At 43.9% G+C, this 15,868-nt stretch overlaps 1 protein-coding gene across 2 annotated transcripts in view; it reads left to right on the top strand.

Annotated features, from left to right (window-relative positions):
- LOC310793771 (endonuclease V-like) overlaps positions 1 to 15,868 on the top strand; it is a 75,635-nt gene that overhangs the window by 5,892 nt on the left and 53,875 nt on the right. For both annotated transcript variants that reach the window (XM_083655658.1, XM_083655659.1), the window contains exons 3-5: positions 4,341 to 4,475; positions 6,948 to 6,987; positions 9,362 to 9,474. In XM_083655658.1, coding sequence (XP_083511784.1) covers positions 4,341 to 4,475; positions 6,948 to 6,987; positions 9,362 to 9,474 — 288 coding nt within the window. The remainder of the gene's footprint in view (positions 1 to 4,340; positions 4,476 to 6,947; positions 6,988 to 9,361; positions 9,475 to 15,868) is intronic.

Here is a 15,868-nt window from a genome sequence, read left to right as displayed (position 1 = left end):
GTTTTCAGATGGTAAACAAAATCTGAGTAAAATTGTATTATATGTGATTCTTTTAAATTATTATTTTTATAAGCCATATGATGGGAGAATCCATCAGAATCCATTTTTTAGCATCACAGGAGAAACTGTGTACGTTTGTAATGTTTGTCATGTTGTCGGGATCGGGGAGCTTATTCCATAAAGGCTATTGTGTAAAAGCAGAGCTTCTTTAACACATCCCTCAACATGAAAAAAATCCAGTAACATGTTAAAATGTGCAGTGGTCAAATGTATGGATTTTATTTGTGGAATTTACCGAAAGGAAATGTTATGGTGCTTTTCTTCCTTTTCTTTTTTTACAAACAGACTATAGCAGAAGATGGATGATGTAATTCAGCCTGTCGTAATGAAATACATTTCAACTGTCAAACCACATACAGAGCACAAATACAACATTGCACTAACCAGTCTTCATTTGACTTTCCTACATACCGGTAACTTGCAGAAACAACATCTCCTGAAGGTCGACTCACCACTGTCAGCAGGATGACACTTGAAAGAAGAGCCGACGCACACCCTCACAGTCTTAAGGATAGGTGCGTCGGAGGATAGGGTCCATAAGCAGAAGATAAAGAATTCCCACACACCATCCAGTAATTGGCAAACTTCAATTTAACAACGTTTCGGTCGATCAGAATTTTTTTTTACCTGATGACACTGACATCTGTGACATTTCATGAGATTCAGAAGGAGCAGCTCCTTATGTGTCTCATTGCAAACTCTATCCAGTAAACATCCATCTCTCTAGAGGCTCCATGAGTGGAGAGCTTTTGCGTGTTGTTAGACTTGTAGGAGCCATTGCAGAGCGTTTGAAGGAACATCACTTTATCTAACTAGGACGGACTTTGGCACCTCTTCTCGTCTCAAGCTGGAGAGGATTTTCAAACTGGTCAAAGAGCAGTGACAGCCCAAGCACCAGAGAGCTACGGTATCTGGCCTCAACAACACTGTTGATACCCTCATGGAAGAGGGTCATAATTATCACCATGTTGCTTTGTTGCTTTGTTGCTTTGTTTATGTTTATGTAAACATAAACATAAACATAAACATAAACCATGTTGCCCAAAATAGAAAACGTGTTCCCCAAAATCTCTCCAAATGACTTCCTGAGGAATAAGGGCAGAATCTTCTTGGTTGGCTTTATTCCCGGGAAGACTGACCAAAGTTTCCATGGACACTATGATGAATCTTTGTTGCCCAAAACTCACCTTGCAAATTTTAGGAGTCTTGAATTAGTAGCAAGCAACCAATATGTACAAAGTTTGGTATAATAATAGGATTAGATTATAAGCAACCATGATAAAATTACGGTTAGTATTACCGTTTAAAAATTTTCATTAGCATTAAAACCGTATTAAAGTGATTACCGTGTCACCGTGATTACAGCGCTTTGAATAACACGGTAAATACTGTCCATCATCAACCAAAGTTGGGAGCAGTCTCCCAGACGCAGGTGCGCAGCCTTGGTGATATCATTTCAGTGAGTGTATAAGTGCTTTTTGAAGATTTTCAGCACATTTTAACAATATACAGTACCGCGATAATACTGATAACTGTTATCATTTTGGTCACTATAATCGTAATATGACATTTCATACCGTTTCACCTCTAAATAGGATGTGGGAAGTCCAAAAGTGGATGCAGACTACAGCGAAATTAATGGTGATGGACAAATAGAGAGATGAACCTCACCAGTAAATGTGAGGTAAATGAGCCATTTTAATAACAGGCACTTTCAGACAGTGTGAAGCTGAAGCCCGGCTGTCTGTGACCTTGTAAACAGGCTGTGTAGAAGTTCTTGGCAATGCGCAACACTGTTACTTTGTGACCTCTTGAATGCAGCTCTTCAACAACAACGCTCATGGCAAGCCAGTGACTGGTAACCATGGAAACAGAAAGACATTGCCAACCCGGACATCAGTTGTTGAGTGTTAAGAGAGCCAGGACCAGAAGCATTTATCAAACAGAGTACCGTAAATTCCGGACTATAAGACGCACCGGTCTATAAGCCGCGGGACCAAAATTGACTATTTTTTTCTTCTATAAGCCGCACCGGTCTATAAGCCGCGGGTGTTTTGATGTTTAATTACCATATGAAAGGGTTCGTGCACAGAGAGGAATGTCGGGAAAGAGATCGCTGTTTGGGGAAGCTCCCATTTATTAACATTTCAACAAAACAAAACAAAAGTCAGGTCACTAATCCCCAGACAAAATCACACAACAATAGGCTATATGTGCAGCAAACCTGTAACCAGAGAAGTCAAGTCACTAATCCTCGTCTTCCTCTTCTTCCTGCGTACTGAAACCACCAAAGTCCTCATCTTCAGTGTCGGAAACGAACAGGTTCAGGGTGGCTTCGTCAACCACTCTCCTCTCTCCTTCATTGTCACTCAAAACCAACGAACTCCTCTTCATCACTGTCGGCATCGAACAGCCTCTGAAGCCTCTGACGGCCCTCAGCGCCAGCTGTGGCGGCGTCATCCTCTTCATCCCGCAGCAGTCCAGCGTTTTGGAACCCGTTGGTGATTGTGGATGTTTTCACACTCCTATAATATTCCGTGATCTTCCTTTGTGTGAATTCGCCGAAGTTTGTGATTTTCTCCTGGTAGTCGGGAGGGAGTTGTTCAGTAGTTCTCCCCCGGACGGACAGTCCCTTTCGTCTCATGAATCGGAAGCACCAAGATGGCCCACCTCTGAAATGTTCAATTTTCATCTCGGTGGCGACTGTTTTGGCCTTCAGTCGGATCTGCACCGTGGAAACGCCTCGGCCGTCTGCTCTCTGGGTCAACACCCAGTCCTCAAGGGAATCTTCAAGTTCCGGCCATCTGCTTTTGTGGCCTCTGAAGGACTTTTTTGTCTTCTTACACTGAGACAGTTCCTCCTGCTGCACCGTCCAACGCCTCACCATTGACTCATCGATGCCCAGGTTACGCGCGGCTGCTCTGTTTCCCTCTTTTAGTGCGAGTTCGACTGCTTTCAGCTTGAAAGCTGCGTCGTGTGAATTTCTGCGTACCTTCCCCATGGTAAGTGAGAGAGAGACTGCTCGTCTTGTTGTGATTCCGGGCTGATGAACTTTGCTTACCGTAATTACCATATGTAAGGGTTCACGCACAGAGGGGATTGTTGGCTGTTTGAGGAAGCTCCCATTTACCGTATTACCGTAACATTTCAACAAAACAACATAACACAACACCTTTGTTTATTTCGACAGTGCACACAGTGTCCGCGGTGTGGTGAAAAGAGGGCAACAGAGGAAATTAAAACAGAAGTGGATTTATAGGTAGAAAGAGTGCTAAAAAAGAGAGATTTTATTTGTATTTGAAATTTTTTTTCTGAAAAAATCCATAGATAAGCCGCACCGTTATATAAGCCGCAGGGGCCAAAAAACGGGAAAAAAGCCGCGGCTTATAGTCCGGAATTTACGGTATATGATGTTGTTGCTGTCCCTTGTGCTTGTGCTGTAGAGCAGTGGTCCCCAACCACCGGGCCACGGACCGGTACCGGGCCGCAACGCATTTGGTACCGGGCCGCAAGCCGGTCCCAAAAAAAATAGGCCATTATATTATAGGCTGTGTGTGGTAGTTGAAACACAGTTTCAAGTTGACGTTTATTTATGTTTGTAGTTAAAACAAAAACATAAATACTGTATAGGCTACATACAGTACAACACAAAAGGCTGTTATTTACCCTTTGTCGCCACCTGGTGAGTAAATATATATGTAACTAAAAGCATTAAAATTGACAACCGGTCCGCAACTTTTTTTTCCATGTATCTACCGGTCCACAAAAAAGGTTGGGAACCCCTGCTGTAGAGGATGCATCCCGTCAATTCACACAACCTGGAAGAAATGTTCCAATATAAAGAGAAAAACTTCTAATTTCAGGAAAGAGAATTAGAACAATACAATTCAGCAAAAAAGATTTCTAGCACTTGAGAAAATAATTTCCTTCAAATCCAGTAAGTTGTTTATTGAGCATTATCTGCTTAGTAGAAGGAAATAAGAGCTGTATTTTGGACACCAGACCAGAACCACTGCACTAGGTCAACCTGTCGCCTCGGCTCGTGGGTAGTAGGGTTGTGCGGGTGGGGGATAGATACAGCATAGTATCGCAATATTTTGTGTGGCAATATATCGTGTCGCACAAATAACACGTATCGCAATACTTTATTATATAAATTGTCAAGTGCGTGCAACATTTATGACACGTTTTTGTGACAGTGTTGGTCAGCCTGTCTGCTTGAGAACAGTCGGATGAAAGATGAATGAGTGTTGATGTCCCCCCCCCTACACACACTCCAGGTGCTGTATGAGGACAGTCAGATGGTGACTCTCACTGCGCCCTACATCGCTGGCTTCCTGGCCTTCAGAGAGACCCCCTACCTCCTGGAGGCCCTGCAGCGGCTGGAGAGGACGCAGCCCGAGCTTCTGCCTCAGGTCAGCGCCTACACACACACGCGTGCACCACACACAGACACACACACACACACACACACACACACACACACACACACACACACACACACACACACACACACACACAGACTCATCTCTCAGTTGAGACAGGTAGTTGATAAGACATGAGAGAAAAGTTGACTTTCTTGCTGCAGAAGTGCATCCATTGCTTTGTTGACAGGGTATTGGACATCATGACGGCCTCGTCTCTCCGCTGTTGGATGCTGACTTGACTTTTACCACTTTTCTATCTAAAACTTTTGAAAGATGATGTTTTTCTCCACCTGGTCCAGGTCCACACACGCACTTACCTTCTCTCTACTACAGAGAGAGAAGGAGGTATGGAGTGGTCCTCCAACTTCTATGCAGTGATGAGTCAAAACCCTCTGCATTATTTAGCTGGATGTTGAAGGCTAAAGTCTAGACTAGAGCTTCTGCAGGTGGATGACTGTTAATCCATAAGCACTTCTTTTTTCTTTTCTTTTTTACATTTGGGAAGATGTCTGTGTGTGTGTGTGTGTGGGGGGGGGGGGGGGGGTGCGGAAAAATTACATCATAGTTTAGTTATAGTTTAGATTAACAAATAGTAGGGCGTCCGAGTAGTGCAGCAGTAGATTCCCTGCCTACCAACACAAGGATCGCAGGTTTGAGCCCCCGTGTTACTTCCATCCATACAGCCACAACTGGCTATGTCTGCGGGTGGGAAGCCGGATTAAGGGTATGTGTCCTCGTCGCTGCACTAGTGCCTCCTCTGGCCAGACGGGGTGCGTGTTCAGGGGAGAGGGGAACTGGGGGGAATAGCGTGATCCTCCCCATGCGCTACGTCCTGCCGGTGAGACTCCTCATTGTCAGGTGAAAAGAGGCGGCTGATGATGACTGCACATGTATCGGAGGAAGCATGTGGTAGTCTAACTCTCCCCAGATCGGCAGAGGCGGTGGAGCAACGATTGGGACAGCAGGGCGAATTGGCCAAATCCGGAGAAATCCGGAGAGAGAAAAAATGATAAATAAAAAATTGAACAAATCCCTGCTCCTATAACTTATGTAAGAATCTTACATTTAAAATGTGTAATACTCTATATAACTTTTTTGAGGAACGAGGCCAACACTATTGACCACAACTGCTACTGCACGAAGGGTAAAACATGGCTTTGAATTCCAAACACTATCAGACACAAATCTCTCCCCCTGTGTCTCCATAAGTCAGCTGTCCTCCGCCCTCTCCCCCTCACCTGCGTTAGTCACGGCTCCACAGTCACACACATCACTGCCAGCGCACTCCCCCTCTGCTGCCCTGTCACCACACATGCACAAAAATACACACACACATGCCCACACACACACTCATAGATTTAACAGTGACATTTAGCCCTGGATAGAGCCGCTCCCTGCTCACTTTATCTGTAACCTTTCAGATCATTTCCCCGTGACGTCTGAGATATGCTGCACAGTCACCTTTGGCTGCAAGAAATGATCGCGGTGTTGGAGAACATCAATTAGAGCAACTCTTCCCTTACAAACTTTTTAGACTCAGGCCGAAGAAACTCTATACATCCAATAATACACGAGGTGGGATGTGAGCTATGTTGACTGTTACATATTTGGATGTAAAGTGGTATGTATAGAGTACGGCAGCAACCCAGAGGTTTGCATCATGCTGGGCTCCCTTGTCTGGAAGTCGAGGGGGGTTTTGTATGGAGATTTTGGTTAGATGCCTGAAGTGAGGTGTGTGATTAACAAAAGTTTACGAAACTGAGACCTTTGTATTCAGCAAGATAGATACCGTAATCTTCACAAATGAACCACCACTTTTATCATTTTTGAAGCGTGAATGTGATCGCTGATGGTGATGGTGTTCATTTGTGAAGATTATCTTGGTAGCAGTTCCATAAACTTTTGTTAACCGCACAGACCTTATTTCAGGCATCTAACCAAAATCCCCAGACAAAAATCCCATTGACTTTGAGAGGGAACCGGAAGTGCTGCTAACATCCAGGTCTTTCCGGACCAGGCGATGCTAACTTCCGGGTTTTAGGATGAATTCCCTTGGCACTTTATTGATAACTTGTTTGTATCGCTAACAGGACTAAAAAGAGTGATAGATATAGCAACACTAGCCAATTAGCTGGATGGAGAGTGTGTATCTGTACCTTGCTTATTAATACCTTATTCCCACTGGACGAGTAACCCGAGAAATATGTGGGTTGCTGGCTATTAGTGTGAAAGGCTCCACCCGGGTCCGGGTAGGATGACCCCACAAAACGACCCTGATCAAGTAGAGGACATTCCTGTGTCCACAGTTTGGTGGGAATTGCTTCCTTTCCATGACAGACCCAGATTAAAACATATACTGTACTGTCTGTAGTATTCCTGGGTTGTGTGCATGAAAGGGGTATTGGTTAATTTCTATGTTTAATCCGTTTCCCATGTTGCAATTGTCTCTCCTACCAACAGGTGGTGTTGGTAGATGGGAACGGCCTCTTCCACTACAGAGGTGAGTCTGACTGTTTCGTTTTCTGCTTGTTTGCACTGACCCAGATTGTATTTTTGCATCCCTGGCATCCTCTCTGTTTGATCCAAGCAAGGCCGTAGTCCGGTCACAATCTGATGGTGTCTGAGACAGCGGTTGCATTTGTCATTTTGACACAGTGACTGTCTGTCATTCTGTCACTCCGGGACACATTAAGTGACAAGCCTATCAAATCTTTAAAAGCAGATTTGGAAGCGGTCGGGTTTGCACTGCATTCCTATTTTACTAGTCTGGATGCAATTCAGCCACAGCGCTCAGTAGCTTCTTGTATCGATGTTTGTATGCTTATGACTGTGTGTGTGTGTGTGTGTGTGTGTGTGTGTGTGTGTGTGTGTGTGTGTGTGTGTGTGTGTGCGCGTGCGTGCGTGTGTGACGTGTGTAAGTCCTTATTTTACTTTTCTGCTCTCATGCATATTTATCCTTCTTGTATTTTATTCTTTTCTTTTTTAAAGCACGATATAAATAAAGTTGAACTTGAACTTGAACATATGCTATGCTGTGAGAGGGAGAGGGAGGGAGGGAAAAAGTCATGCACCCAGCAGGTTCACTGACCCGGCTGATTTGGGTTCCACTCCCGCTTGTCGGAAAATGCTTGGCAACATTTCAAGGTGAGCACAACAAGCTCTGTAGGTCAGCTGGGAAAATACTGCAAGTTGTCTCAGTGTCCAACAGCGGTGCAAATGTTTAGACTGGGATAACACCAAAATCACAAATGGACCTGACTTGTCTTACAGTCAAATCTGTTTCATGTCTCAGTCTTGATCACTGTGTGGTGTCAGTTTATCGGCCTGCGACCAGCAGCTCTATAGGTCACTCTGTCGGTTGGTCCATCTGACGGTCGGTCGGTCGGTCGGTCGGTCGATCCGCAAAGATTTCACCAACCTTTAGTGGCCACAGTTTTCAACCTAGGAGACTGAAATTTGGCATGGAGGTCAAGTGTGTGTGTGTGTGTGTGTGTGTGTGTGTGTGTGTGTGTGTGTGTGTGTGTGTGAAGATGTGTGTTGCTGTTTGTAGGGTGGGCATGCCATCCTGCATTTTAGGAAATCCTCTTACGTGGTCGCAGCAGCTATTGCGAATTCGCGCTTGTTTATATTTGTATTACTTCATAGTAGGGATGGGCATTTCTAGCAAAAACACTATTCGAAATTCGCTGGCCAAATTCGAATTTAATTCGAAATTCGAAAATAAAAATAAAAATGTAAAAAAAATTAAAAATGTATTTTTATTTTTATTTTTTTATTTTTTGTGTGAGTGAAATGTTGCGTTGTCTCCCCTGATTCTAAGTCTACGGCTTTATTAATTAATATAAAAAGCTTCTGCTGTGGATTTTTAGCTCAAACAAGCATTGCACCACTGAAGTAAAGAACATGTTACATGACATTGACATTTTCGAAAATAAAAAACAGTTTTGACAATCATGAGTGGTTCATTAAATATTTAGTAGGCTCAGGTCTGAGTGCCAAAGGGGTGCCAAAGTCACCCCCTCTCCCTCTTCATGGGATTTCATCCGCCATTCATTTTTCCATAAACCTTGCTTAAAATGCTTATAAAAATTGTTTTACTTGCTCAAACCAAGCGATTTGACTATACTTAGAATCAGGGGAGACAATGCAACATTTCACTCAACAAATTTTTTTTTTTTTTTTTTTTTTTTTTTTTTTTTTTTTACGAATTTCGAATTTCAATAATAAAAGTCGACCTTGATAATAACAACGATTATTCGAAAATTCGAAATTCGATGCCCATCCCTACTTCATAGCAATCCATTTAGTTGGCGGGGGAAATAATAATTGTCAGACATATTTGTTTCTGTTATGTGTTAGCCAGGGTTCACCTTACACCTTGCAGGGAGAACATTTTCCAAGGACCTCCTCATAATCATAACGTGTGCTGTGCACTACCACATTTGTAGGCTACTCTTAGATGCCATTGGAACCATTTGTATTCTAAAACTTCTCAACCTAAATAATAATTCAGACCTGTTTCATTGTGATAAACAGAAACACATTTCAATATGCATCATGTTAACGCCGCACAACAAGAGGCAGATTTTATTAAAATTGCATTTGGGTCTCAAACTTGACAGCATTTATAGCCTCCTTTTCAAGTAATTGATCTTAGAAGCTTTCAGATAATCAACAGTAGCAAGACTGGCATAGCCCTAATAAACACAGACATTTAAAAATGACCGGTCTAAAGCGAACTTTCAGTAAGTGCTTCTACTTACATTGAAGTGTACAAAATGTAAAAACCAATGCAAAGTGCATGTGCGTTAAAAACATGAAGTCAGTTACAGTGTGCAAAGGTTGAGATTGTTGTTGTTGTTGTAACTTCCCAGAGTTCGGCCTGGCCTGTCACCTGGGCGTTCTGTCAGGTCTGCCCTGTGTGGGCGTGGCCAAGAACCTGCTGCAGGTGCAGGGCGTGAGCAAGAGCGAAGAGCACCAATCACAGGTGAGAGCCTCCTCTCCCCGATGTAACATACGGCGAAGAGCACCAATCACAGGTGAGAGCCTCCTCTCCCCGATGTAACATATGTCTTCAACTTTGCGTGAACTCACAGCTTTCTTCAGACTTGCCAGAGTTGCACACTTTGTTGCGGATTCTTCTCTTTCTAACGCGCCCCCCCCGGCTTAAGCAGCAAGCCGATGTGAAGAAAACCTTGACACAAGGATGAAGTGCTGTTTCACCTTTTCATGTGTTCCTTCGTGCTGTTCAAATGTTGCTTTTCCTGAAAGAGCTGCCAACCTTGACTGGAGTTGTTCCAATACAATCTAGGTAACTATAATTATTTAGAAAAGTTTTGAGAGTGTAATATTTTTTTCTGTGTTTGTGTGTGTGTGTGTGCTACATTAAACAAGAAGAAGAAATAGCTAGGGACAAAGCAAAGGCAGCATTCTGAATTGCCTGTGTGTGGGGAGATGAATGTGCACATGCACGCGTCGCGCATGTGCGTGTGGGTACGCACGGTTGTCTGCGTACGAGCAGGTGAATGTGTGTGTGTGGTTGCGTGCTGATGCTATTTTGATAGCGTGAATTCTGTGGTAGGCCTCCCTGTCTAGCTAATGCTAATGTGACTTTTTGAATACAAATCAAGTTGGAACAAATGCCTATTAGTCAAAGTATACCTATGGGAATGCAACATTTAGATTTAATTAATATGCAAACGTTGATGTTGTTTCAGTCTGGAGCCTCAGTGACCTGTTGCGGAAGGGAAGAAAAACAAGTTAAAGTTAAATCTGCCTAATGAACAGATGTCTGGCTGGAGGCTGAAATAGGAGGATAAGCAGAGTAATTCCAGGTCTTTCTTATTGATCTGGAGATAAGAGGAGGTTCTGCACGGTATCCGCGGGGTCTTGAAAAGTATTAAAAGTTGATAAATTAATTTAGGGGAAATGAAGGCCCTTAAAAGTATAAAAAAATTCTTAGTCGCCATTTGGTATTCAATTTTGTAGCTATTGTTCTGATTGTGTTAAATGAGCATATGATATCATATCTGCTATCAGATTAGAGCATTTTGATAAAGATGGTAGACAGTAGTCTTGTTACTGAGGGGTTGAAGTACAGTAAGTGAGGAAAATGTTAATTCAGTCATTTTCCTTACCTGCTTATTCCTATTAAGGGTCATGGGAGCCTGTCCAGCATGCATCCTAGTAAGTCTCTAGTCTATGGGCAATATCAGCCTCCTTTACACCTGGCATCAAAATGTCTCTGGTATACACATTGAAATCTGCTTTCTCTTTCCTTTGCCAAAACACAGATTATCACATACACATCACTTCACTCATAATTGTATTTACTGTAAATAGCTTCTGTGGGGACCAGAGATATATAAATTTTATGCTTTGCTGCTGTTCTGACCGAATGCGTGTCTGACACCTCCGGAGGTGATTTGGATGGTTGGATCTTGGATGCATTTATGCCTGGATTTTAATGTGTTCATCTGATTACAATCCAATATCACCCAGGATGTGTGTTGATGCCAGTGGCTCCTGCATTACATTACTGGCTTTCCCGGGGAAGCTAAGCAGGTCTGGCCTAGGATGCTCCTTGGATGGGAGACTGGTGCTGGAAGTGGTGTTGGAGGACCAGTAGGAGGTGCTCTTCCCCTCTGGTCTGAATGGTCTGATGAATGGTCTGATCTGATGAATAATCTCCCCAATGCCCCAGGGCAGAGACAGGGACTCTGTCCTATGAGTGAGCACCGTCCTGAGGATGTTAAACCGAGGTCCTGACTAGGGATGTTCATTTTGAAAATTTTCCAAAATCGATAATCGGTGAGAATTAACGATCAATTATCGATTATCGATTTTATTAATACTTAGAAAATTTTCAATATTTTCAATTTTTTTTTTTTTTTTTTTTTTTTTTTTAACAAAATGAATGCCTATGGCAGACAATACGAAAGACAACGTGTTCTCCTCAATGAACTCTTTATTTCAATGTGTCTCCTCTCCAACACTGCTGTCCCCGGCGCATGCCGGTGTGAATTTCTCATGTTTAAAACAGTTTTGTTGGCACAAAGGCCCGTGCCCAGCCAGAAAACTAGAGACTATATGAAGCTCCACCTCACGTTAGTCGGCTGTGCAATGGAGTGGGGCGAGGAGGAACGATTTCCACCCAAACCTAGTCCAAAAAAAAAAAAAAAAAATTTTTTTTTTTTTTTTTTTTAATAATTAAAAAATCGATCCAAATGCCACAGGATCGATTCCAATCCTTAACGATCGATTATCGATTTTCGATAATTGATGAACATCCCTAGTCCTGACACTCTGTGGTCATTAAAGATCCATCAGCACTCTTCACACAGTAGAGGTGTAACCCCGTTACCCCGGTGCCCTGGCTCAATTCCCACACAGGCCTTCCTTCAATCATGGCCACCTAATCATCCCTCGTTACTTAATTGGCACATTCAGTCCTCAACTCTCCACCGTGATAGGCTGATGTGTGGTGAGCGTTCTGGTGCAAACTGGCTGCCGTGTATCACCCAGGTGGGTGCTACACATCGGTGGTGGATGAGTTGATTTCCCTCCCCCTCCCTCCCCTGACACTGTATGTGAAGCGCTTTGAGTGTCTTGAAAGGCGCTATATAAATCCAATCAATTATTAGTTATTGTTATTAATAATAAAAGTAAATGTGTTGTTGCTCGGTTTAATATCGCCCACGATGTGTGTTGATGCTGCTGTAGGTTTAAAGCGTCTTGGAGTCTTCAGTCTGCATGATTTGAATGTGTGATGCTGTGGTTTTGGACCCAGACGCAGAGACGACACACACACAGGAGGAAGGCTTCGTCTTTTTACTGACTTTTCAGGCACAAAATAAACAACTGCCGAAACAAGGCAGGAAAACTAGAAGTAAACTGCGTTTGTCGACAAGACAAACTAAATGCACAGTCTCTTTAAAGCAGCACAAGTCAGGAAACCTCACACAGGCGTCTAAAACGATGATGAGCTCAGGAGGCGCTTGAGTTCACAAACGGTTCTATAAGCTGTCAAACAGGTGCAGGGAATCACAATGGAATTGAAGATAAATGATCAGCGCTCTCCTATAGGCCATTAGGCCGTCTCCTCCTGCCGGGGCGAGCCTCTCACTGTAGCGGGCAGAACGCCTGGTACCTTGGAGAGTGACGGGCCGGCCTCTGCGCCCTGGAGCTCTGGCCTGTCCAGCACCTCGGACAGCTCCCCTGACACAGACAGGAGGGGGAAGCGCTGCTCTGTGCTCCAGCGGCCGTGTCAGGATCTCTTTGGAATGTGGGAGGAACCTGGAGAAACCATTCGCAAACATGGCAAGAACATGCAAACTTCACATAGAGAGAGCCGGGGCTGTGAATTGAACCTTGTGTTTTTGTTGTTGTGAGGCAACCGTGCTAACAGTTGAGCCAGTGTGCCACTATAGTCCAGGCATTTTACGCAAATATGTGGGTCAACCTCACACTAATTGCAACAAAACCAAACTCAACTGATTTTGTATCCTCAATATGTCCTCAATGAAGGAAAAAAAGTGTTAAGGAAATGTATGAAGGGAAAGTTTTGAAAATTACCTAAATATGATGGTAGCCTATGGAAGCCTATGGAAGCTTTTTTTTTATTTTTTATGTGCCATAAATCTCATCACTTATATCCTGTATGTGTTTTTTGCTTCAAGGAGAAAAATAAATAAATAAATAAAAATGTTAAAAAATAAATAAAAAAAACGTTTTTGGTAGCATCATATGGGTCATTTTCAAAGATTTCCCTTCATACATTTCCTTAACACTTTTTTTCCTTCATTGAGGACATATTGAGGATACAAAATCAATTGAGTTTGGTTTTGTTGCAATTAGTGTGAGGTCAAGTGACATTTTTACTGGACTACTACTGAGGCAAACGTTGTCATTATCCAGTCCATCCAAGGAGGAGCGGTGTTGGTGGGTGTGTTCCATAACGCCAATCACAATAGTTACCAAAGGTTTCCAAGAGAAGCAATCAACTGATCTGCTAACTCTATTAGCCGTCGATTCTGTGCTTACAGTATAACCCCACAGTAGCATAACATGATAATTCAATCTCTGTGGGAAAGTATCCCTCAGTTATCCTTAGTGGCTTTGGCGCTGAACGATGTAGATCGCTCTCTGCAGTAGGGAGGAATCCAATTGCTCTGTTTATGGGGGGCAAACAGTCACCTCCATGGACGCCATCTCACATAACTGCCGAACATAATGTGCGCGCTAACAGCTAGCGGCTTGGACGCGACGTGGGGTATCAGGTAGCATTAGCATCACAGATACATGCGGTCTCTTTGGGCTTTGAGCGATTAGATTTGCTGCTTAGATCAACTGCTCTTTGTGAAACATTATAACTCTGTTTCCCCCTCCATATTAGCATCGTTGTCACTCCCAAGGGGCTCGCATCTAATTTGTTTGCAGGCTACGCGCCTCAAGTCGACACTAGCCACGGCACCTGAGCGTTTAGCGGGAAATTACTTGTGGAGTAATCTGTGCAATACGAGCCCTATCAGGCTCTTAGCCATTTTGAAACCAGATTAACCATCACTGGATAGCTTTACACACGCACACAGCCACATATGACAAGTGATACACCGCCAAACCCTCCAGATATAAGTAAGACTTTCAGAATATGCTGCCGGCTAGGGCTGGGCAGTTAACTGAAAATGTATGAAAATTGATTAGATTTAGGACCTCTAACCGACTTCATCTTGCTCATGACAATTACTTTGATTAATTCAGGTTGATTTGGTGAATACTTTCCACACTGCCTGCGTTGAACTGTCCCCTTAAAAAATATTAGGTAAAAAATACTAGGTTGTGTTCAGTCACGTGCCTCTGCCCTGTCCAACTAACGTCAGCCCGTGTTCAGGTGTTCAAAGCGAAGGTGTCGACATGGAGGATGACACGAGCGAAAACACAGAAAAAAACACAAACAGTACAGTACAGTACAACTATTGTATGAAGGCAGTGTAAAAAAGTGTATGAAATAAATAATTGTTCATTAATCGTAATCAAGGTAAAAGTTTGAAATAATCGTGAGTGACGATTGATTAGAAGTCATAACGCCCAGCCCTGCTGCCAGCCCTGCTGCCAGCCCTGCTGCCAGCTCTGCTGCCAGCCCTGCTGCCAGCCCTGCTGCCAGCTCTGCTGCCAGCCCTGCTGCCAGCCCTGCTGCCAGCCCTGCTGCCAGCCCTGCTGCCAGCTCTGCTGCCAGCCCTGCTGCCAGCCCTGCTGCCAGCTCTGCTGCCAGCCCTGCTGCCAGCCCTGCTGCCAGCCCTGCTGCCAGCTCTGCTGCCAGCTCTGGGCACTCAGAGAAACCCGTAGGCTATTATGCAGTATGAAAACTTAAGCCTCTGTGAAGGTGACAGGGAGAACTTCCTCCCGGCTGCCATTTCTTTAGGCATGTGAAAGATGTTGCCATGGTGATGACAAAATGATCTTTTTCCAAATGGTGACTGAGTGACTGACCTCTGTGAGACGGTGACAATCTGTCTCACAGTGTGACGGCTCCTGCATTCATCTGTATTATGTCACACGCAGCCGGACACATTACTACTGGGTCTTATTGTATCAATCGATGGGAGAATGTGACACAGAAGCAAAAGTGTGTGTGTGTGTGTTCATGTGTGTGTGTGTGTGTGTGTGTGTGTGTGTGTGTGTGTGTGTGTGCGCGTGTGTGTGTTCGTGTGTGTTCGTGTGTGTGTGTGTTCGCGCGTGCTTGTGTTTGTAGTACCATATGTGTGTGTGGCAGTGAGTGTCCCGTACCCACAGTATCCATCAGCGACCGTGTTTAAGTGTCTTTGAACACAAAACACTCAGACACTATCTGCTCAGTCATTGGAGAGTCACTCTCTCTGGATAAGAACGCCAGATAGATGCCTAGAAAATGTAAATGTAATGTGCTCGAGCTTGAGCAGGAGAGAGAGAGAGAGAGAGAGAGAGAGAGAGAGAGAGAGAGAGAGAGAGAGAGAGAGAGAGAGAGAGAGAGAGAGAGAGAGAGAGAGAGAGAGAGAGAGAGAGAGAGAGAGAGAGAGAGAAACTCCAGGGAGAAGCTGGATGAGTGATAGGAGGCTGTGTGTATTTGTATGCGTCTCCGCCACAAGCCTGAGCAGTAATATAAAAAAGTGTGAAAAAAACCATAAAAAAAAACTTTCTTCTTTCATCCTCTTTGTCCTTGATTCACTTCTGGGAAGTCCTGTCATTACTTCCTGTTTTCCTTGTTGCTCAGAGTCCTTCATCTTATTTTCTCTTGTCTCTCTCTCTCCCTCTCTCTGTCTCTCTCCCTCTCTCCTCTCACACACACACACACACACACACACACACACACACACACACACACACACACACACACACACACACAC

The sequence above is a fragment of the Poromitra crassiceps genome (assembly GCF_964638095.1).
Source record: "Poromitra crassiceps genome assembly, chromosome: 19".
NCBI lineage: Eukaryota > Metazoa > Chordata > Actinopteri > Beryciformes > Melamphaidae > Poromitra > Poromitra crassiceps.
This window is presented reverse-complemented; position numbering and strand designations above follow the sequence as displayed.